The sequence below is a fragment of the Pelecanus crispus genome, chromosome 22, assembly GCF_030463565.1.
Source record: "Pelecanus crispus isolate bPelCri1 chromosome 22, bPelCri1.pri, whole genome shotgun sequence".
Taxonomy (NCBI): Eukaryota; Metazoa; Chordata; class Aves; order Pelecaniformes; family Pelecanidae; genus Pelecanus; species Pelecanus crispus.
This window is the reverse complement of record NC_134664.1, coordinates 2,700,596-2,724,060: the sequence shown is the minus strand read 5'-3', so window position 1 is coordinate 2,724,060 and position 23,465 is coordinate 2,700,596. Positions and strand designations below refer to the sequence as shown.

The window sequence follows — 23,465 nt, the reverse complement described above, 5'->3', positions numbered from 1 at the left end:
GAGGTGGCTCAGGGCTGCGGTTGGCCCCAGCTGGGAGAGGGGTTGCTGTGCTTGTAGCAGGGTGCTTGCGGGGTCCCCAGCCTCAGTGTGCACGCCCGGGGAAGCCGCTGAGCCAGCCGGGAGACCGCGGCCAGGCTCAGGGTGACGGGTGACCCCCCGCTGCGAGGATGCCAGCGCCAAGGTCGCCGCTCAAGGTCGCGGGCCTTTTCCAGCGGCTGCATCAGCCTTTGCACGTTGCTGTTCCCAGCGTCGCTGTAAAGGTCGCTTCAGCAAGGGGCTGCCCGCCCCGCCGCTTCAGCGCCGCGCTGCGCGGTGGCTTGTCCCCGCTGGCCCCTCCTGCGGCATCTCCCTCCAGGAGAGAGGACTGGCTGCCGCCCTGGGGAGCCTTCCTCCCGGAGGCCGTGTCCTCGCCTTGGCACGGGGTGACGCCGGTCCCTGGTTAGCTTTTGGCCAGCGCCGAGCGGGGGCCGCGGGCTTGCCTGTGCCCTTGCCCAGGGCCCCTGCCCAGCCTCTGGCCGGCGGCCCCGTGTCCGCTCCAGCCTCTCCTGGCTCTGGCCACGCTGGTGGCACGGGGAAGGTCACCGGCCGTGCCCGCTGTCACCCAGCCTCTGCAGCACCCAGCCCCAGCCCGGGATGCGCTCCGGGCGTGCTGGATGCGACGGCATCCCCGGCTAGCCGTGGCGTGAGATGCAACGGTGGGGTTCAGGGTGCGGGAGACCAGGGTGCCTGGTTTGGGTGCTGCCACGGTGCCTCCGGTCCCTGTGCCAACGTCGGGGCTGTTCCCCGTGTTTGGTGGGTGCTGTCTGGGTCCACGCCGGTGCAACCCGGTGCACGAGCCACAGGGGAAGAGAAAATCAACCCCGGTTTAATAATTTCCCCCAAATCCGTTCTTTCACCCCATCCTTGCACAGGCAAATGCCAGTTCTTCAGCATCACTTAAGGGCTGTGCGTTTTTGTTTTTTTTTTCTCCCCCAGACTCTGCCGGTCTTGGCACGGCGCGTGGTTTTGTTACAGCTCAGCAGAGCTGGCTGCACGGTTGGCATCTGCTTTTCTCCAGAGAGCGCCTGAATCTGGGTCAGGAATATATGTGTCTTCTTCAAATTCCTCGGGGGCCTGATTGAATTCAGCCTTGCTTCTGCTCTCCTGAGCCTCCCGAGGTTTGTACCTGCAGCTGGCGGGACCGATCCTGCACGGGCGGGAGGACCCGAGCCGCTGGTTTTGCTGCCGATCCTGGGGCAATCGGGGCCCTCCCACGGGCGTCAGGTGCGCGGGAGGGATTGCGGCTTGCTGCTGGATTTGCACCTGCTGGGCGAGCGGGATTCGGCCCCAGGGAGGGCTTGGCCGAGCAGGGCCCTGCAGCTGCGTCTCCGAGCGGGAGGTTTGCTCCGGAGCCGTGTTTCGGCCGCCTTCCTCTCCCCTCCCCCTGCCTGCATCTGGAGACTCGACACAGGAACCCAGATAGCATCATCCTGAAACCAGAATAGAAGCTTTGGAGGGGACTTTAGCATGTTTGTGTGGTTTTGATCTCGGTTTGTAGATAAAGAGGTGCTAAACAATGCTAAGCTGGCGAGCTGGAGTCCTTCACGGGTACGTGCTGCGGGGCTGGGGAAGCGCAGCGGCTGCCCTCGCTGCCCGCCGCCGTGCCAAGGACATCGCTGCATGGGTGCGTTTCCCCTTGGCCAAATCCCCCCAGGGAGCCGGGGCTGCTGCTGCCGGCGCTGCCCCCCAGCCCGCAGCAAAGCCGGCTTGGCCCGTCAGCGGTCACTCGCTGGCGGGACGCCGGCAAGCACCACGCCGGTGGCTTTGCGGGATAGGGAGAGCAACGTTAACATGGATACAGGCGCCGGATTTTAGGGAAGGGGGCTTTTCCCCCCTGCTCTGCAGGGAAGGAAGCCGGTCCTGTAGATCCAGAAGCCACCAAGAAGGAAACTAAAAGTCTTTGGTGTCAGTGTGGAGGATATGTTAAAAAAACCCCAACAATTAAGTCACAAAAGGCAGGCCCGGCCGTCAGCGAGAAAGGAAACAGGAAGGCAAGAACTGCAGTTAAACAGCCGGGTTCAGGAGGTGACTGGAGCTAAATCCATATCCTTAAGGGATGGAAGTGCAGCCCCAGCCGCGGAGGCGGCTCTGTCGGTTTGTGCCGGGAGCTCCGGCCGAGGCTTGGACGCCTTGGCTGTGGGTTTGCTGTTTTATTTGCAATCGCTTTTAAGGCTCTTTTGCAGCGGGCGGAGAGTCCGAGCCTTGCCCGGGTGCTGCCGGACTGCTCCCTGCGGCAGCGCGGCCACGTCACACCTCGACTCAACCGCTTTTCTTGGTACGAAGCTGCAGCTTCGCAGTGGGGAGCGTTGCAGCAGGGCGTGGGGCGGCTCTTGCCACCTCCGAATCAGCATCATCACCTCCGGCGCATCGCCGCTCCCTCCCTCCGCTCAGCCCCTTCTCCCCGCGCCCCTACCCCAGCGCGGGGCGGCGAAGGGCTCGGCGGCGGCTCGGTGCGCCGGCGCCGCGGCGGGTGTAAACCACTTCCCACGGCAGGCTGAGCTCGCAGGCTGGCTTGCAGCACAGCAGCACTTCCCCGGCGAGGGCTCTCTCCTGCCGCGGGCAGAGAGACGGGGCAAACCCCTCACCGTGTAACCCCCGTGCCCACCGCTCGCGTGCCGAAGCCGGCTTGTGGTGGCCCCCCTCCGATGGGTCTCCGAGGCAGGGCAAGGTGTCCACGCGGCGTGTTATCGCGGTCATTTCTGGATGTGGATAAACCCTGAGCTCCCCAAAACGTTGGTCCCGCTGGGCTGGGTTCGGTGAATTCGGTCCCGTCGGGTGCCCTGTTGCCCGGGGGAGGATGCCCGTCGGGGAGGACCCGGCGTCCTGCTGCGTTCGGAGCCGGTACTCAGCCAGCCCCTTGGTTTGATGGAGCCAAGTAAGGACAAACCCATCTTTGGGAGAATTCCTGCAAATCCTGGGTAAAGGATGGGTTTGTCCTGCAGAGAGAGCGGTCGGTGCCTGGGCTGTACTCCTCCGTAGCTGTCACCTGCTTTTCCCCCTTCAATTTGGGACTTTGTGTGTCATGATCAGACATCCTCCCGTTCGTCTCCTCCGTTAGGTGAACTGCGTTGCTCCTTTCAGCGTCTTCGCAGGAGAGCGTTTTTCTTCTTTTCCCTTTTCCTCAGTTTCCCTCTTCCTTCCTTTTTTTCCCCAGCCTCCAACCGTCCTTCGAAGCTGCTTTTGCAGGTTTCCCCGCGGCCAAGGACGTCCCCATGGCTCTGGCCCCAGTTTGGGGGATGGAGATGGGGAAAACATCCCTTGAACCGGTGCCGCGATGAACCCATCCAAATTTTGCCGTCGGTCGGAACGCTGGCTCTACCATGTATTTCTGCAGAGGCGCGAGTGGATTGGGGAGCGCGGTGCCGTACGTGAGCGCGGGGGCAGCACGCTGGGAAAAGCAAGGCCACGCAGAGCTCGAAAGGGAAATATATTTTTGGAAAGGATGCGTTTATTTGCCTTTATTTATCTTCCTGAGGCTTTTGGATTCGTCTTTTTGATCTTTCCTCTGCAGCTGCGCAGCCAGCGTTCGGTTTATTTAAGCTGACATCGTGCTGAGAGCACAAGGCTTTACAAGGTGGGGTTTGAAGGAAGGACAGCTTATTATCATCGCCTTCGAGAGGAGCGGCCGTGTCACGGCTAACTTTAGTAAGGAGGCAACTAAAAAGGGATGCAATAAAAGTATATTGAAAATAGCAAGCGGCCGTGGAAAGTGGATGTGAGACTCTAAGTGCCCCTGCTCGCGCAGGGAGAAATGTGGGGGTATTTGGAAATGGAAAAGGGGACAAATTACGGAGCGGTGCAAAGAACCCCGCCGCTCGCGCGGTGCCAAGGTGAAAACATTTAGGTAAACCAGGTCGGAAATACAGGTAGTTGTTAAAAATATCCAGAAATAAAGGCTTGGAAGAGCTATCGGCTCCCCTGCCTCCCCAGCTCTCGGAGCTGTGGATTCAGCACCCCCAAATTCCTTGTTTTGTAAAAACATCTCCCAGCTGAGATTCCTCTTGGCTTTTTCTTTCTTCCCCCATTTGCAGAATGCTAACTCTGCTCCCTCACCCGTCTCTCCAATTTAAAGCAATTTACTTGGAGCCGGGTATGAATTACTCAGCACAGAGTTAACCAGCACCTGCTTGTAGTTAATTGGCATATGTGTTAATTGCCGTGATAGTCGTACTTGTGCGAGGGGGTGCAGGGCGGGAGGGCGGGCTGTGGGCGCTAACGGGCTGCCTCCGGCCCAGCGCTGCTCGCCGCTTCCCCGGGGCGATGCCGAATTTCCCCTTTCCCGATCCTCGCCGAGGTTTCCGGCTGCTGAAGAGGGACGGGACGAGTCTGTTGCCGGCGCCGTTCGCTGGGTGCGACGCCCGGGATTTGCTTCGCGGCAGGTTCGGAGGTCCCGTTCCGTGCCCTCGGCCCCCTGCGCTGCAGCGGTTCCTTCCTCGCCGGCTGTAGCAGCTGGGATGCTCGGTGGTTGCGCGGAGATGGTCGCCATGGAGACGGGTACCACCGGCGATGGCGCCGCGGCGGGGAGGCTGCGGGTGCCCGGGGTGGCCCCGAGCCCAGCCCGGCCGCACCTCGTGATGTTTGAGCTGTCCCAAAGCCTGGTTGAGGATGGCGCTGGGTCACGTTTTGGGCAAGGCAGCCTGCCTTCTGCAGGGATTCTCTGGCGTCTCCCAAGGGCTGGGCTTCACCCATCGGCCGGTGTTCGTGCGGCTCGCCGGGGTGTCGTGGCTTGGGGACGTCGGCGCCTCATCCCAAAGGGGATGGAAGGGTCCCGTGGGCTCGGGCACGGCTGACGGCAGGTGCCTTCTCATCCCGCGCGCGCCACGGGATGGCGTAAGCCTCGTTTCCTTGGAAAACCGGGCTACGGAGAAAGAAGCTGCTGTCTCAGAAGGAAGAAAAGATGATTTAATGACTGGGGAGATTGCATTGAACAAAAACACCCCCGAAAGGTAAAAGTTAGGCAGGAGTTTAACTCCTTTTAAAGAAGTCCTGCGCTCTGGGGGCTCGGCTGCGTTTCCGCTTAGGTGCTTCAGTTCCACCTGATCGCGGAGGAGGGTCATGGGTGATCCCGGTGCTTTGGCGTGGGCAATTAGGGAGCCGGAGCAATTTGCTGGTGGAGGAAAGGGAGCTCCGGAGGCGCTGGGCTCGGTGCGTGGCACGGAGTGGGCGCTGCTGGGTTGGGTGCCGGTGCCGGCGTGGTGGGCGGCAGCGGGGAGGCTCTCCAGGTTTCTTGCGCTCGCAGATGCTGATCAGAAACTCGAGCCTGTGGTCGGACTTTCTGAAACAGCCACCTGGGCAGGAAGCGTGACAATACCTGGGTTTAAAAATATTTCGGGGAAAGAAAAAAACAACCCCCAAACCAACCTAAAACCAAATAAACCCACCCCAAAACACCGACTGCAGCACTGGGAGCGTGAAGAGGAAAGGGAGGAATTCTAAATCCCCTCCAGCGGCTGAGTGTGGAGGGCAGCAAACGCGGCCGCGCTTTTCTCCATCCCCCATTTTCATCCCATCCGAGGACCGCGCTCACCATGGGGCGTTTGCCTTCCCGTGCAGGGGAGGGAGACCAAGAGCATCACACGGCCAGCTCCTTTTCTCCCGACGAGAAGCCAAAAAAAGTGGCCTTAAGTCGGCTTTTTCCTGCGGGGGACTTTATCAAGCGGCATGAGCAAGCCCCGAGGCTGGGACGATGGTCCCCGTCCAGCCGGGGTGCCGTGGAGCCGGGAGTCGGGATTTGAGAGCAGCAGGAGGAACGTGGTCTGGTGGTTGAAAAAGGTGATTTGTATCGAGACACCTGGCTTGTATTTGTGGCACAGGGAGGGGAATGTGGTTTGAACGCCACCACTCCCACGCAAGAAACGCCGGCTCGTGCGAAGCTCGGGGCAGGGATGAGCAGCGCCGGGGTTTTCTTCTCGTCCCTACAAACATCCCATCTCTTTTCCGAACGCCGCAGAGCTTTTGGCTACGCTAGCATCCTGTGAAGAAGTCCCACAACCAAATTGTGTTAAAATATGTTTCCTTTCACTCGGTTTAAATTTACTGCCCGTTGTTCTCCAGTGTTTATTGTTGCTTCTGGAGAGTTCCTCTCTGGTTTGGACAGTAAATCCACTGTCTTTTCAGAGGGTTTCTCCGTCCAAGAGCTGCGGCACAAGGAAAGAATTAGCATCTTGCCCTGGGTCCGGATGCGGAGCTGTTGCTACTTCACGCTGCTGCTGGTGGTTTTGAAGACGGCGAAGGTGAATATTTTTCATCCGGTTTAAAGAAACGGCAACTCCGAAGGGAGAAGCGGCAAAGCAAACTGGGCGGAAAGTTCCTCCTCTGCCAAATTTTCTCGGCGCGTGCGAAATCCTCGCCTTGGCCCCCGGCCTGCGGGCTGTGGGCTCTCTCCTGAGTGGGCTTGCGGCGGTGGGAACGCCGAGGGGACGCCCCGGGTGGACGAAACAAAAAAATCCTCGTTTTCCTTTGGGCTCTTCCCGTATCGCCGGCCTTTGCGGGATGCTCTTGTGCCAGCCCGGCGCCTGCATCCCCGGCTCACCGGTGCCAGCCCAAGCGGCGATGCTCTGGGACCGGCCTCTTCGGTGCTGCCCGCGGAGCGATGGGGAGCGGCAGCCGCCGGGCATCCCGCCGACACCGGCTCGGCGTCCCCACGGCACCAGCGCTGCTCGCAGCCGCATGGTCCCTCCCGTTTGCTGCTGGCAGGGGAAACGCGCGCCAAGGTCGAGAAATAAGGATTCAAGCAGCAAATGCCATCCCTGTGTGGTTTTGCCCTCGCAAAGAGTCTTCCTTGGTGGGATTTATGAGAAAAAATGGATTTTTCCTGCCCTTTGCCTCTCCAGTCTCCTGCCAGCGGCCTTTCCTGGGCTCCCCGCTGCTTGTCTTCCCTGGAGAGCAAATTGTGGATGTCGGGGCGGGGGGAAATTCTCCCCATTCCCCCCTCAGCTGCTTGAGCCAGCACTGAAACCGCAGAGCGCGATACGCGGTGAATAATTTCCCCCCCCCCCCCCCCAAAAAAAAAAGCAGGGAAAAAGCTTAAGTGACTCACACGACTCGGTGAACCCCGAAAAGCCAAGCGTGGGAGTGAGACCGCCGGGGCGTGTTTGTTGTCGGAGCGTGGTCCGATGAGGAGGCGAAGGACGGGGCCGAGGTCGCTGGGGGCTTCAGCGGGGTGCGGGGGGGCTCCGTGCTCCGGGCTGGGCGAGGAGCAGGAGGAGCTCGGGCGGCGCTGCCCGCGGATGCTGCCGGTGAATTCGGGACGGGGCGGGGAGAAAAAGCTTTTGGTTCTCATGCTTTTGGTAACGAGGGGGCTGGGGGCTGCCAAGTTGAGGCAGATAGGAAGCTATTTTGGGGCCGGCTTTTCCCTCTGCCCGGCTCTTGGCGCGGGGCACCCTCGCCTGAAATGCGGTGCTATCGCTGCTGCGATCTGGCCGCTCGGAGGGAGAGCCAGGAGGAAAACATGCCTGCGGAAAAACGAACGGGACGGCTCTTCCCCTTTAGCCCCCTCGCTGCCGTGCGGCGCACGCTGGAAGAAACGGGGTGAAATGGGGCTGGGGGGGCTGCGGCGGTAGGCGCAGCCCTCGCCCCTTGGGGAGAGCGGCGTAGAGCAAAAGGTGCCCCCGAGCCGATCCGCGCGCCCGCCCGGACCGCGGGGAGCAGCCGGCAGCGGCGAGCCCCGGCGCAACCCGGGCTCGGCTTCCTTCGGACTGCTTCTTCCTCTCGCCCGTAAGAATTAGGTTTCTGTGCCTGATTATAGGGTTGTTTTTTTTTTTAAGTAATCAAATAAAGACATTTTAAAATTCCAAATTGAAGATTAATGCAGAAATTGGAGACGAATTTAAATTGCCCAAGCTAATCACCAGCCACTCGACTGCTTATGACTTTATTAAGAGAAAAAAAAAAAAAAAAAAGAAAAAAGCCTGGAGTGTCACGGAGGAATAATGATTCACAGGCTCGTTGCTGCCGTCTCCTCCTCCTCGACGAGCGTCGCCGTGCCCGGCCCACACGTGTCCTGCGGCGCGGGCGGTTTTGGGCTCCGTTCTTGGGGGTTTTTGAGACCAGGTTGGATAAATCCCTCTGCAACCCTTCTGGCCTGGCCCCGGAGCGGAGTGGGAGGATGGAGCGGAGAGCTCCCCTGGGCCGGGGGGCTGGAGCTGTGCTGGGGGCCGGGAGGGAGCCGGGAGGGAGCCGGGAGGGAGCCGGATCCTGGATGGGGTTTGGAGCAGCCGCTCTCACTCCTGTCTCTCTCCCTGCACAGGTTTCCGAGCAGCTGCTGACGGCTCAGCCCCGCTGGATCCGGCCACGCAGGAGGATACCATGAACTGAGCAAGGAGCGACGCAAAAATCTCTTTTTTTTTTTTTTTTTTTTTTTGTTTTGTTTTGGCTTTTTTTTTCTTTCTTTCTTTTTTTTTTTGGTTTGGTTTTCATCTGAAAGCAAGCCCCCCACGCTCTTTAATGAAAGCGTTTTAAAACGGGGTTGCTTTTCCCCCTCCCCTGAACCGAAGTCGTCCCGGGTACGGTGAGGATTTCCGGAGAAGATGGGGAGAAAAAAGATCCAGATCCAGCGGATCACGGACGAGCGCAATCGGCAGGTCGGTGCTTTCCCTTCGGCTCTCCGCTCCCTCCTCGCCCGCTCTCCTCCCGTCGGGTATTTTAAGGGTTCTGCTACAAAATGACCCGCTTCCATCCCGTTTTGGGCCAGCTGGTGGGGTTTTTTTTTCCCAACCCATAAAATAAGCAGATGGGCGAAACTGGGCGCTGGGGCCGGATGCAGGCGGACACCCAGAACCAGGCAAACGGCCCCGTTTTGCCGTGGCGGGGAGCCGCGGCCCCCACCCAGGCGTTGCTTCTCGTCTTGGAGCTCCTCGCGCCGTTTCCATCTAAGCGCTTTTCCAGAAGAAAGTATCTTCTCCAGTCAGTTCCCTTGTTTTTTTTTTTTTTTTTTTTTTGTCTTGCAGAAAATATATTTCAGTTGACATTTTCCGTGAGGTTTTTCCAATAAAAAACAGCCACAACAAGTATCCATTTTTCTGAACGCAAACAACCCAAATTATTCTTTTTTTTTTTTTTTTTTTCAATTGAAAACTTATATGGGTCCAGGGTTTTTTTACTTGTGCTCTGTTGAAGCCAAGCCCTAGACACACACGCATGTGCATGTGTGTAGAAGTGCATGCGCATATCTCAAAGGAAAAAGCGAACCACCAGATTTTTCCCTAATTTACGGTGTTCCTTGAGTTGGACCGGCCGAGCGGCAGCGCTTTGCCGGACCAGGTTTGCTCTGTGATGACTCCAGCGATGCATTTTCCTGTAACCGCAAGGCGTTTGGGCAGGTCCCTTTGCTCCGTGGCTTCCCCGCGGTCCTTGAGTTTGGCTCAGCGGATCCCAGCCTCTGCCTTTAGTCCAGCCACCGCCGGAGACGCCCCAGCGTGGCCTTCTTTTCTAGTGCTTTTATTCCCCCCAAAAAAGAAAAAAAAAAAAAAAAAAAAGGATGCGTATATATTCCTAATACTTAAAAAGTGGCAAATAACAGAATCGGATGAACTGGTTTATTGCTCCGCAGCAAAACAATAGAAAATTGCAGGTTTTCTTCATTACAGCTTTATTTGGGGGATGGGGGATGGGATGGGCAGAAAATGTTTTTTGATAATGTCCCAGTTGCTCGTGGCGCTGTTTATTGCCATAATTAGCAGGAAATGGGGCATTAGGGGTTATTAAAGAAGCTGGAGTGTGTTTTATGGGGCAGCGCTGCTGAACATTGCGCCGGGGAGAGAGGGATTTGCAGCTATTGGAGCCCCATTAGGAGTTCAGATGAACGGAAAATATTTGGTAATGCTGGAGGTTGATGGCACAGCCTAGCCCTGTTGTATAAGCCTTCAGGAAAGGAAAGAGGTGTTCCTCTGCCAAAGGCAGAAGCCAAGGAGGGGGAGGGCGTTTTTGGGGGGCGTTGAGCAGCTCCTTGGCGCGGGGCTTGGCCGAGGGGGGCTGGAGATGCAGACCCTTGCCGAGGTCTCGGCCGAGCCGAGCCCAGGTGGGGTTTAGCAGCGGGAGCTGCTCCGCGCGGCCGCGTGCCGTGGTTTTGGCACGTCTCGGACGTCAGGTGCGGTCCCCAAAGCCCAGCTCCCGCGTCTGGGGGATGTTGGTTTTCCCTTGACGGCAGCCGCGTCCCCGGCCAGGCTGGTTCTTCCAAAAGCCGGCGCGGGAGCGTCGCTCCCCACGCGAACGCGGCACGTATCGCTTTGCTGCTCCGAAAACCCAGCGCTGTTTCAGTCGGGTGTCAGCAAAGCAGCAGCTGTTTAATTGGTCATCAGCGCAGGCTTCGCAATCAATTATTTTCGCGGCTCCCCTTTCTTCGGGAAGCAAGGACACACCAAGAAGAGAGGACGTTCCGTGACGGACGGCTGCTCCAGGCAGCGGTTGCTGGTCTGCTCCGTCCGCTGCAGTGGGAGCTGCGTGGGGCTGGGGCATCTGTCACCTCCGTAAGGGGGTGATAACCCTCCTGCTTCGCACGATATGTGTGCCATGCCAGGATAGAATCATGGAATCATCAAATCGTTTAGGTTGGAAAAGACCTTTAAGATCATCCAGTCCAACCATTAACCCACACTACCAAGTCTACTCTAAGCCAATCAAGGGTAGACCAGACTAACCCATGTCCCCAAGTCCCACCTCTGCCCGTTTTTTGAACACTTCCAGGGCTGGGGACTCCCCCACCTCTCTGGGCAGCCTGTTCCAATTCTTGACCACCCTTTCCGTAAAGAAATTTTTCCTAATTTCCAACCTAAACCTCCCCTGGCGCAGCTTGAGCCCATTTCCTCTCGTCCTATCGCTTGTTCCTTGGGAGAAGAGCCCAACACCCACCTCGCTACCCCCTCCTTTCAGGTCAATCCAAAAGGATCCGCTCCCTGGGCTCAGAAATGTCCCGTCTTGCTTCATCTCGTTCCCCTTCCCTTCCTCTCGTGCTGCTGTTGCAATCGGAGATGAGAAGCGTCCCCGCACACGTGGCTGCCGTGGCCGCGGGCTGTCGGCTAAGCTGGCTTAAACCCGGCTCTGGGAGCATCCTCAGCCCATCCCCGTCTCCGCGGCAGCCACCCCGCCAAGGCTTGGCGCGGCGGGCACGGCTCGGCTCTCCCGTGCCGCACCCCGGGCACCGAGCGGCCGGGCGCTGCTGAATTACGCACGGGGGTTTCACGCCGCGGCGCCGCTGCTGCAAATCTTGCAGCTCCGGCCGCGACGGGCGAGCGCGCGCCGTCCTCAGCGCGTGCCGGCGCCCGGATGGCTCCCGCGGCTCCTTCGCGTGCCGGGAGAGGGGAATGGGAATAGTGCGTGGATGTGCTGGAGAAGGAGGGATTCACCGGTGGTCGTGCAAGGAGGTGGAGGCAGAGCCGCTCTCGCCGCCCGCCTTTGCGCTCGCTCTGCAAGCGGAGTCAATCAGTAATGGTGGTTCGGGGCTGCCGAGGCGTTGCGAACCTCAGGAGGAGTTAAGGTTGACCAGGGGCTCTCCAAAGGCTCTCTCTTAGGTTAATGGTTGGACTGGATCATCTTAAAGGTCTTTTCCAACCTAAACGATTCGATGATTCTATGAAAGCCTTCGCTGCGAGGTGAAGCTCTTCCCGGGCATCTGGCACCCAACCTACAGCACCAGCGAGTCCGACCCTGCGCACGCCCCGCGTCTTGCCTCCCATGGGTGCGTGGACCACGAGCCCGCGCCGAGGCGGCCAGAATTACAGCAGAAGCCAAAACCAGGGGAGGAGAGCAAGTAAGAGTCACTAATGTCATTAGAGGAATTACTGGAGAGGATTTGCCATAACAGATCAGACCATCAGTCCTTCAGGGCCAGCCTGCTGACTCTGGCAACGGCCAATATGGTCCGCATCAGGGGAAAGGCAAAAATCCCCTGCAAGTGTGGGGCAGTAATTCCTTCCTGACCCCTTTGGTGATCGGCTTATGCCCTGAAGCATGAGATTTGATTACCCTCTTAGATTTAGAAGGTTAATTCTTCTAGATGAGGCTCGTGCACGGCGGTAGGGGAAGGTTTGGGGGTTCTGTCCCAGGTCACGGGTAGATGCACGGGGCGGGGTTAGCTGATGCTTTTGTGCGGCGGAGCTGGCTAAATGGGGAATCTTTGCTTTTCTCTGCAAGAAGGAGGAGTGCCAAGACGGAGGGATGCTCCTCCGCCCTGGCGCTGTCCGCAGAGGGAACATCCCCTCGCAGGGATGATTTGGTGCTTTGGGTTCTGCTTGGCTCTGCTCAGGTCGCTGGTTGATTTTGGGCAGGTAATCCCGTGCTCTCCTTCGTCGCTCAAGGGCAATACCCAAACCACGCTTGCTTGTAGTCTTCGTGGCCAAGAGCTGCCCCCTCGCGCGCCTTGGCCTCGCCCCGTTGCCTCCCATCTCGGTGGCCCAGCGGGCTTGTGGCGCCCGGCAAGGTGGTTTTTGGCGAGGTGTCCCCGGCGCCGGCGGCTGCAGAAGCAACTGCCCTCGGCTGTTCCCTCTGGCTTGGCGGAGACGCCGTGTGTTTTCCTCTCGACGCCTCCTCGGGCTGCTTCGAGCGTGAGCCAGAGCAGCGGGGCCGTCTCGGCAGGGGACAGCGAGGCACGCTGTACCGGGCTGCGGCCGCTGCCGGAGCTGCGGCGGAGCAGCCGGTGTCTTAGCGGGGACGGGAGACCAGAAACGCTGCTGACGCAGTGCCGGGGAGCCCCGGGTTGGTTTTAGTGCCTGTCCTGCCTTGGGCTGCAGGAGCAAAACCACAGCTGGGTCGCACCTGAAGTCATGCGGTGCGGCAATGGCTGCGGTGTGGCGCTGCTGGCTCAGTCTCGGTCCTGGGAGCAGCCAGGGCCAGCGCCCGGCAGCAGCGATTTTGGGTGGCCGAGAGGTCTGGGATGCCAGCGGGGAGGGGGAATTGCCGATGACGGCGGCGTTGGCCCTCAAGTAATTTAATTTCCATCACAGCGCGCCGGAGCTGGGGCGGACGCTGGCAACGTGAGCGCTGGCGCTCACAGCCCGACCGCGGTGTGAGCGGGCGCACGTGGCGGGGAGCAGCGGTGCGGGGCGCCGGCCCTGCACTTTCCAGGGGATGAGGCGATTAAAGCCGAAGCTCGTTACTGCTTAATCATCTCTGGGAGGGGCGGGCAGCTCCCTGCGCCGTGCGCGCCCGGGGCTGCCCCTGCTCTGCCCTCCCGCTGCACGGAGGGATGCGGCTCCATCTCAAGGGGTGCTCGGCGCTGGGTGCAGGACCACGGTGGGCGCTGCCGGGTGCCGCCGGTGGCATCGCGGTGGCAATGCCCGTCACCGCCGGTGCGGACGGGGAAGCTCCCTGGTTAAGCTCTTTGGATCGCGGCTGTAACGCCACGAACTGGAGTTGAGCGAAGGCAACGGCCTCGTTCACCCTCCTCCCTCAACGCTGCAAATTCGAGCTGTTCAGCTGCAAAATCGATGCCGTGGCAGAGGCCCTGAGTGGGGTCGAGCCCTCCCGTGCACACGCGCTGCGGGGGAGCGGCTCTCGGCACCCAAGGGCATCTTGGCTCATCTCCAGCCCTTCCCCGGGCTGCTGCTTCGCCCCCGAGAGCAATGCTTAAAGCAAAGCAGTGACCTCCTTGCCTTTCCTTTTCCTTTTCTTGTTTTATTTGCTAAGAGGGCATTGGCCAAGCGTCACGCCTCTCCCCGGCAGCGTGCTGTTCGTTGCAGGGGCGGCTGAGGGACCTTCAGCGCCTGGCTGCGCTGCAGCCGGGGATGGAGAGCCTCAAACCAGCTCCCACCCCACCAGCTGGGTCCTGTTAGGGGCGGTGCGGCGAGAGCTGAGCGTGGGCTGGGAAATGCAGCCCGGCGTCTGGAGCGGGTTTTGGAGCCCGCGCCCAGCTCCGTCCCCATCAACCAGCTCGCCAGGAGCAGTCCTGCGAAAGGTGCTTCGTTAGCTGCCGGCTCTAATGACACCTCATTTCAAGGCAGGGCAGGTTGGGAGGACAGAGGACGCAGTCACCAGCGCGGTGACCCCCGGGTGGGCAGGTGATGCGGAAAAATGCCCCAAGAAGGTTTTGGGGCCGGCAAGAGGGAGGCAGCGGCCGGGCGGGCACGCAGTGCCGGGGGCTCGGGGTGCCTTTGGGGAAGCGCAGCCTCCCAAGAGAAGTGGGTGCTGGGAAGCAGGAGAGCGGGTCAGGGATGGGGTGGGCATGCGGTGTGGAGCAGCACCCTGACCTGCTTCGGCGCAGCCGAGCCCCCCGGGCTCTGCGGCTCCCAGGGTCGGGTGCTCGCAGCGCTACCGCAGCGAGCGAGGAGGAGATCTCCGCTGCTTGAATATTCAACTTTAAAAAAAAAACCCCACAACAACCCGCAGCCCCCGGACAGATGGTAGCTCTGCTGGGGATTTTGCTGAAATTTATTTTCTCTTGATTTGGCAATATGTGATTTCCAACGCTGATAATCATCTTTGTGCTTGTGAAGCGTCTGCCTTTGGCGGATCTCAAAATAGCGATACGAACCGGTTGGAAGAGGGAGGTGAGAGAGGAGAGCTTGGGGTGGTTGTCCAGCTAGGGAGACTGAGGACAGAAGGTTCCCTCTGCCCTCCCCTTCCTTTTGCTCTTCCTCCAGTAGTCATCCCAGTTTTCTCCGGGAGGTGTCGGGTCCGTGGCAGCGTGGGCACGGCTTCTGACCGTGGCTCTCCCTGCTTGCAGGTGACCTTCACCAAGCGCAAGTTCGGCTTGATGAAGAAGGCCTACGAGCTGAGCGTCCTGTGCGACTGCGAGATCGCCCTGATCATCTTCAACCACTCCAACAAGCTGTTCCAGTACGCCAGCACCGACATGGACAAGGTGCTGCTCAAGTACACAGAGTACAACGAGCCCCACGAGAGCCGGACCAACGCGGACATCATCGAGGTGAGGCCGCCCGTCCTCGCCCCGGCTTTGCCGCTGGGGTGGAGCCAGGGCCGGGTCTGGCACCGCAGCGGATGCAGGAGGTCGGTGCCGGGTGGGGATGGGAGCGAGCAGGTAGCCGATGCTCGGTGCCGGCCTGATTTTGCATCTTTTTGGTCCAGCCTACAAAAATACTCAGGTCTGGGTGGTAGAGGTTGACACTGTCTGGAATTATGTGTTGATCTGCTGCCGTGAAATTGAGGTGCGGGTTAGGTTTGCTTTGTGGGGCTTTCCCGTGGTCCAGGCAATGCACGGGATGGTTTTGGAGGCATCTCCTGGGGCTGCTGCGCTGGGTGCTTTGGTGCAGCTGGGGACGCTGCCCCTGCCCGTTGTTTCAGACCCGCGTGGTGGGGTCGGAGGAGGGCACCAGCGGCTGAATCCCAGCGTAATTCAGGTTGGGAGGAACCTTTGGGTGCCTCTGGTCCAACCCCTGCTCAAAGCACGGCCGACCTCATGCGTCGGCGGGGTTGCTCAAGGCTCGTCCACCTGCGTTTTGTGGGTCTCCAAAGGATGGCACTGCCAAGGCCACTGTGGCCAAACCTCGCTGCCGCCGAGGCCGCGCTCCTCCTCCAGCCTGCCAGCGTTGCCGGAGATGCTCGGCCGCCGTTTGCTGTCGGTGCTGGCCCTCCCCACTGCTTTGTCCTTGGCGCTGGCGGAGCATCGCCGGCCCGAGCACGGGCCGTTTGGCTCGCAGGAGGGTGCCAGCGGCGCCTCGGCCATCGGTCGCGTCCTCTTCCCTCCACCCGCGAAGACGGGAGCCGCTCGGTTGTCGCTCTTCGGCAGCTGCCTTTGCGCCTGGGCAACCGCAGGTGACCGAAAGGCTTGGCTGGGTAATTACTGACGTTGCAGGAGGGCACAAATCAGCGCCCGCAGAGCCCTTAGGGATTGAGTGGAGCGGCCTGGCCCCGCGGAGGGCCCTGGGTGGATCGGAGGCAGCTCGGACCTCGCGCGGCACGAAGCTTCGCTGCTTCAAAGCGCTGCTGGAGGAATCGGCTTCTCCTGCCGCTCGGGCTGTGCTGCTCTGCCTTTGAATCCCCTTGGTGCATCTCGGGCAGCGTGCTCGGCCTTTGATTTCAGGAAGGAGAAGGAAAAAGAAACAACCTACCTCCTAAATCTTGCTTTTTTTTTTTCTTTTCTTTTTTTTTTTTTTCTCCGTGAAACGTGTCTTTTTGAGAGGTTTGGACTTGAGGTTTTCACCTCGTCGTCCACCCAGTTCCCACCAACGTGCCGCCGCGGCAGAAGTGGGTTGAGCCATGGCCAAGCAACCGGCGGCGCCTGCCTGCCTTCGCTGGGGTCTGGAGACTGTTCTGCCCGCACACCATTGCGTACGGGCCTTAGAAATGGTTCAAAACCGTCCTTTTTATCCCATCTGAGCCACATTAGTGCCTGTCCACCATGAAAATGCTGGAGTTTTGCAGGCGCGGTTCCCCGCCGTGCTAGTCGGCGCAGCCTCACCCAGCCTCTCCGGGATGCTCAGACTGCGGCGCTCGCAGCGTCGAACAGATTTGTCTTGGCCTAAAAATACCGTAAACATTTTGGGCAGCGTTCTCTGTTCCCTTATGGTCCAAGATGCAAACACTCCCAAGCCGACAAGTTACACACAGTCCTTGGCACCCAAAGAAATACTGTGTTTGCACCACATGAAAAGCTGGATCTGCATCCAAAGCCAAGGAGAGGAACATCGGGAACGGCAGGATATTGGTGGATGGCAAGCAAAAGAGCCCAAACGCGCCGGGCTCGGCACGTCTTGCCGGCAAAACGCTGGGGCGCGGGCAGGTTTTGAGGCCGCTCGAGCATCCCTCCCCATCCTCGTCTTGCCTTGGAGCAGGGTTAGGGCTGCTCTAAGATTTTTCCTGTTTTCTCTCCCAACTCCCCACCCCCGGGAGACCGTTCCTGCTCCATCTCCCCGCTTGCCGTCTCCCCTCGCCCAGCTCAGGTCCCACTGGCCCGGCTTTGTCCCCGCTGCGTGCAGCCCCAGTTTATCTCGTGGTTCTTGGTGGCTCCCAGCTGACCTTGACTCCTCCAAGAGCATCTTCACATCCTCGGAGCTTCCCCAGCATCAAGCATTTACAGGCCCGTGAAGGCACAGGCTGTGAATTTGCTACCAAATATGATTTTAAGCGGATTTTAAGGGGCCGCTGCATGCATCTGCCTTCCCTGTGGCCTGTGGCCCCTTTCTGCCGGGGGGATGCAACCCCGAATGGCTCTGGCAGCGTCTCAGAAAAGATGAGGAGCAACCGGGACCGGGGTGAATCGAGGCAGAAGCTTCTTGATTTCATTTTTCTGGCGGAGGGGGAGCGAGCAGTGGCTCTGGAGGCTTGGCCAAGCCAGGGTCTCCTCTCCCGGCCGGGCTGGGGGGTTCCTGGGGCCAAAGGCGCTGGTACCACCGGCTCCGGGCGGTACAGGTTGGTCTGGTCAAGTCATCTCTTAAAACAACGGTAAACATGAGATCCCCCTTTTTTCTTCTTTTTTTTTTTTGGGCCTGGGGAGGTGCAGTCCGCGGGGGGCACCCCATCACGTGCTGCACGGGGATGCCCTTGCGGGGTTCATCCCCCCCGGGTATTTAGCAGGAGGGATGAGGGTACCCGGCCCCGGGTCAGGAGGGGTTCAACACCCCGGCTGCCTTTTGGGGACCATCCCCTGTGGGGGCAGCTCCGTGTTTCAGCCGTGCCAGGGATCGGCAGCGGCTGTCGGGAGTGGGATTCAGCCCCGCGACCCCCGCGGCTCTCTCCGTGCCCGGCAAAGCCCTGGCCGTTGCGAGCTTTTAAGTCTGAGAAAATCTCTCTCAGTGCAGAGAGGGGGGTTTCCTTAATCACGCGGGGGACAGCTGAGGCCCCCAGACAGGCACGCTGGGTGCCACGTGCGCGCCCGGGCTGGGATCACGCCGGCTTTGCTCCTCGCTGTCGCTTCTCGTTTCCTCGCAGCCCGGCTGACGTGCCAGTTTCTGATAAGCGATTTGGGCAAGAGCGGCGCTAGCCAGGCGCGGGGATGCTCCAGAGCCAGTTCAAGTCACGCAGCAATTTCTTTCCTTTCTTTGGCTGAATTGCCAGGGGGGGCTGATTTTTCCCTAATTCTCCATCCTGGGGTTGTCGTTCCCCAGGGTGCCTAAAATCAGGCATTTTGCAGGATGCTGGGGAGGCGGCGAAGTGCAGAGGCAGCTGCTGGTGCCGTGTCTTCATCCTCATCCTTATCCTCATCCTCATCCACTTCCCCAGAGCCTGGGGCGGTTGAGGCTCCCTCCTCCAAGGGAAGTCGAGCACATCCTGGTCGAGCATCGTTTCCTCTCACATGCTCTGCGTTTCCTGCTGCTCTCTTCCCCTCTTTGGGTTGGAAATCTGCTCCCGTATGAGCTGGGATCATGGGAGCGGGAGCATGGCCTGGAAAAGCGGGACCTGCAGCGGGTCCTGCCGTGGGGGGACTCCCGATAGAGCGGGGGGCCTGGGGGTGGCAGGGAGATGGGCCGATGATGAGCATTTTATTTTTTTTTCGCCATGTGAAGTTCTCACCCTGGTTTTCTCCTTGGAAAATTTTCTGCTGCGAAGGAGTTGACTTGAAGTCTACTTTGTATGAAAAATAGTCGTGCTCCGCTGGATGCAACCCAGCGACCAAAAAGTTGCGTGCCTCTCCGCATCTTCTGTTTTTCTCCTGGAAAAGGGGATGAGGAGGAACCAGAAGGAAAGCTCTTTTCTAAAAGACCTCGCAGAGATCCTGAGAACAGAAATCTTTGGGTTTGACTCTTGCTCCAGCAGGATTGTTTTCCTTTTACATCATCTTGTCAAAAAGCAGAAAATGTGGGACGCACATTTTTTTTTTTTTTTTGTGGTCCAAAAAAATGAAAAAACCGGCAGCCGACGCTCGTATGGGTGGAAATGGCGTTTTGTTGTCCCAGACCTCTTTCTGAGCAGCAGATTGCTGCGAGCCGTGCTGCTTTGGCTCACGTCCCACTGCGACTCGGGTCCCGGTCCCCCACCGCTGCCGGTGCTTCCCGTCCCGCTGCGCTGCAGATCATCCTCATCCTCCGCTGCGCCAGCTCGGGAGCGTGGCCCCGTCCCCTTCTTCCCCTCCGTGCCCGCAGCTCCGGCAGCCCCGCGCTGTGGCGAGGGTTATAATCCAGTCTCACGCTGCGAGCAGCTGCCTGCGGCGCTGGGGAAGGGTTTTCCCCGCTGGGCACAAGCGGCTCGACGCTTCCTGGGGCTGCCGGCGAGTTCCTACAGGAGCGGGGACCGCGGCCGCCCCTCAGAGCTTGGGATGCTGCGAACCGCGCTCGGCAGGGAGGTGTGGGTCTCAAAGACAATTAAGTTACGACTAATTTTATGAAGTTGGTGCCTGGGAAGAGGGAAGAGAGCAAGGCAAGAGCTGCTGTCTAAGTGGAAGCTGTATTAGCCACCGAATATATTCGACCCGCAGAGGAGAAGGACGAGGGGCGATGCTGGGAGCTGCTCGGAGGGGTTTTCTGGCTCTGGGTGAAGAGAGCCGCGTTCACCCCGCTGCTCCGCTTTCCTCGACAGAGCCGGCGCGGGAACAACCCCCGGGATGATTTCACGCCAACAGAAATGGCAAAACGCTGCAGCTGGCAGCGGCTGCCCATGGCTCTTCCCCGCACTTTGTTCGGGCCGTAAATACGGGGCAGAGCCGGGGGAGCTGGAAGCTGCTTAAAACCTCCCGGGCCGGCTTCATTGCTTCAGGTTTTAGAAAGGAGAAGGAAGATGCTTGGCTGAAACCTCTGGAAAATTCAGTTGTGAGGTTCCCTTCTTCGAGGGTCCCCGGGGAGGGTGGAGGTTGCTCGTCCCACCCCCCGACTCCTGAACCCGCCGGCAGCCTTTGGCAGAGGAGAAGAGCTTCCAGGGATGCGAGGGATTACCTGCGTGTTTCCCGGCAGGGATGGCAGGGCAGAGGCCAGAGATCCCGTTACCGTCCCTGCGAAGAGAGAGAACGGCCGTGGGGTGGGCGCAGCCCCCGCGTAGGCACCGGTGAGTCCCCCCAGCCGGCACCCTTCGCACGCGCCCGGAGGAGACCCGCCTTCATCCCTTCCACTGCTCATGGAACAACTTTTTCCATTTTGCTTCTGAAAGAGAAAGAGAAGGAGGAGAAAAAAAAAAAAACCCACCTTTTTTTTTTTAAAGGGCTTGACTTTCCGACTTTCGGCTGCATCGGTGAAACAAAAGGTTTCAGAAAAAAAAAAAATCCACAAAAAACAGTTTCCAAAAAAAAATAAAAAAAAGAAGCAAAGCCGTTCCTTCCCCACCGGCAGCACCCATTCCTTTTTTTGGCCCATTCTAAAAAAAAACGAACAAGGACATGTACAAAAATAGAAAAATAATAGGGAAAAATCCTCGCGGACCTGCAGAAAAAGCCCTGGGAACCTCCCGTTCATGCCAATGGCTCGGCTTCCCACTACCCTTCTCTTCATAGAGGCAATAAATAACGCGAATTAGGGGTACCGGGAGTTATTATTAGGTAATTAGGTAATAATTATTAGGTAGCGGGAATTATCGGTAACACCAAACGGAGCTTCGGATGCCGCCACGGTCAAGAGCGAGCCAGGTCCTTCGCTGGTGGAGCTGGATGTGGGTGAGGACTTTTCCCCTCTGCAGAGTAGATCTTAAGTAACGAGTGTTAAAATTATGACCGCGAAGGAGTGATTTTAATCGACAAATCTTGGGAAAAGCTTCAGGCGGAATGGCAGACAGGCCGGGGGATGGGTTTGGTGCCTTTGCTCGACTGGTGCAAGCGCCCAGCGAGCAAACCGGGCGGGAAGAGGCATTGCCGCGCGGCGCGGGGTGCCGCACCGGCGCCGAGCAAAACCCGCCCGCGGCGCGTCCAGCCCTTCGGGAGCCGGCGCCGGCTTTTAGCCGCTCCAGCAAAAATTCCCCGACAAGCTCCGTGTTTCCTGGAGCTCGCAGGTAGATGGAAGAGCCGCTCCAGAATACGTTTGGGCCTCCAAATAGAGATGTTTATTACTGTTTAGGAAGACAGAGGAGAATTGTCAAGGCTCTTTTTTTTTTTTTTTTTTTTCCTCGCCCCGCTGAATTTGGCATGAAAAGCGACCAAGACTTCCAGGAAATTCTGTAGCTTTGACTTCTAAAAAAAAAAAAAATAAATTGGCAAGTGATGGTTCCGTAATGACGCCTAATTGCTTTTGGTATTTTGAAAATAGAATGATTAAGCGTGCATGCGTAGCGCAATCCGATCGGCTACCGAGCGCGGAAGAGGAGCTTCGGGGGTTTTCACGAGACCCCGCGCGTCGCCCCGGCGTGCGATCACCGGGCTCCCGTTAGCGCAGGAGACGTCGCATCGCGAACGCTTCTGCAGCAGCGCCCGGGGCCTTCGCCGCTCGTGCAGCCCGGGTTGGGCGCGGGGTCTGCGGCCGGGCCGTCGGCACCGGCACCCCCTGCGGCACCCCCCAACGGGGCTGTCGCCGTCCGCGGCGCCCACGGGCTGCCGCCGCGCCGCGCGCCCCGCTCGTGCTGCGGTGCGACCTTTGCCTTGGGTAAATGCCGCCCGCCTGCTTTTCCTCAAGCCGCTCTCTGCTTATTATTTCGGGTTTTATTTCCCTACGTGGATGAAGGTTTCCCCTATTTTTAGCAGGAGAGCAGATATCATTAAGGTTTATTTCCCCTCCTTGTCGTTGTAGTCGTTGTAGGTGACGAATGCGTCTGAGCTGGTACGGGGCCAAATTCAGCTCCGGCGTAAACAGATCCTTTGAAAGCAAAAAAAGTTTCTCTCCCTCCGTCCCCACGTTGTCATTCCTTAAGCAGAGGCACGCCGGCGTCGAAAGCCGAGGGCCGGATCCTGCCTCTTGAACCCCGCTGAGGTCAGCGGCGTCTTGGGGCGACGTTGGAAGCGCGAGCCCTCGTCTTCGTGGGCCGGGGGATGTTTCGGGGGGGACCTGCCCGTCTCAGGCAGCCGCCCGTCTTCCCCGTCCCCGCTCCCAGATCTCAAACTATCCCGATTGTGTTTTCAGACGTTAAGAAAGAAAGGTTTTAACGGCTGTGACAGCCCGGAGCCCGACGGCGATGACTCGATAGACCAGAGCCCCTTGATGGAGGATAAATACCGTAAAGGCAGCGAGGATCTGGATATCCTGTTCAAGCGATACGGTGTAAGTACCTGCCCCTGGGTCGGAAAACCTTCATTATATGTTCTTTTTTGTTTTGTTTTTCTTCTGTTCGATTTCCCTCCAACCTCATCCCCTGATCCCTCCCCGACACCCCCCCGTGTCCCGTCCCCCCCCCCAAACGTAACAGGCGCTGAACAAGAAGCACAGGGAGTGCGAGAGCCCGGAAGGGGATGAAGTGTTTGCGTTGACCCCGCAGACGGAGGAGAAATATAAAAAGATTGATGAGGAGTTTGATAAAATGATGCAGAGTTACCGGCTCGCAGTGAGTAGCTGGTGGTCTGCAGCCCCCCCTTTTCCCCTCCCCGGATGCCTCCAGGTGACGGGGGGGTGGATTTTGCATGGCTTTGCTTCGGAGCCGTGCTGTGCCTGGGGAGCCGATGCGCGCAGCCCCCCCGCAGCCCCGAATGCACCCCGGGTCTGGTGGGTGAGACGCGCGAGGGGCCCTGAGGGTCCCTCCTGTTTCCCACCCGGAGAAGCTGGAACAACCCTTGGGAAAACCGTTCCCATGAGCTCCAGCGTTGCTGAGCCTCCTTGGCTCCGGCCGGGCAGCGCAGGAGGATATTGCTGCAAATCCTGGACTGGGGCCTCTTTTGTTGCCCCTTTTCCCCCCCAAAAAAGAGCTTTTTGCCTGGGTTAAGACCCCAGCGTCAGTGCGAGCTGGCGGCGGGCGCCGGCCCCTCGCATCCCGGCAAGCCTCAGCCCGGTTTGGGCTATTCCGCATTAATTGCCCCCAAATCCACCGAGCCCTCGGGGCAGCTGGTGGCCGTGGCAGAAATCCAGGGAGGTTTTAGCCTGTGATCCCGGAGCCGTCGCCGGGGTGGCATCAGGACAGCACTGAAAGGGATTTATGTCAGGAGACTGGAGGAGGAGGGGGACACGTTTCAAATTAGTTGTTAGTTCAAGGGAGCAGAAACTGTTGATGCAGGCAAGGCTTCTTCAGAGGGATTAGCCCCGAGCCGCTGCAGCCATAATTAACGCTGCCAGGAGCAGAGAGGAGGCTCATTTTCGAGGGCTGGATGCGGCACTGCAAAAATTACCTTCCCCCCCCCCCCCCCCCCAAAAAAAAAAAAAAATCTGTCCTTCTGTGCTTTGCAAGCACCCACAAGTTAAAATTCTGGCTTTTCTTGAGAATTGGGTCTTGTGAAATCCATGGCTCTTCATTTTGCTGACTCAGCAGGTGAGCGCTGCAGCTCTCCGGAAGCCTCCCAAGGACCCCAAAATCTGCATCTCCATCCCCTGCATCTCCCGGGGGGGCGGTGGTGGTGGGCGGCTGCCCCCAGCCCTGGCAGAGCTGGGGAGATGGAGCAAAACGGGGCGCAGGCGGTGCTGGTTGCTCGCAGCTCTGCCGCAACAGCAAGCCCAGCCCTCCGCTGGGTTTGGTGCAGGATTAGCTCCTGCCAGGCTTGACTC

At 59.1% G+C, this 23,465-nt stretch overlaps 1 protein-coding gene across 4 annotated transcripts in view; it reads left to right on the top strand.

The window, feature by feature from the left end:
* The first annotated feature begins 8,567 nt into the window (after positions 1-8,567).
* MEF2D (myocyte enhancer factor 2D) overlaps positions 8,568-23,465 on the top strand; it is a 34,524-nt gene continuing 19,626 nt past the window's right edge. For all 4 annotated transcript variants that reach the window (XM_075724238.1, XM_075724237.1, XM_075724236.1 and 1 more), the window contains exons 1-3: positions 8,568-8,621; positions 14,696-14,899; positions 21,900-22,037. In XM_075724238.1, the coding sequence (XP_075580353.1) occupies positions 8,568-8,621; positions 14,696-14,899; positions 21,900-22,037 (396 nt within the window). The remainder of the gene's footprint in view (positions 8,622-14,695; positions 14,900-21,899; positions 22,038-23,465) is intronic.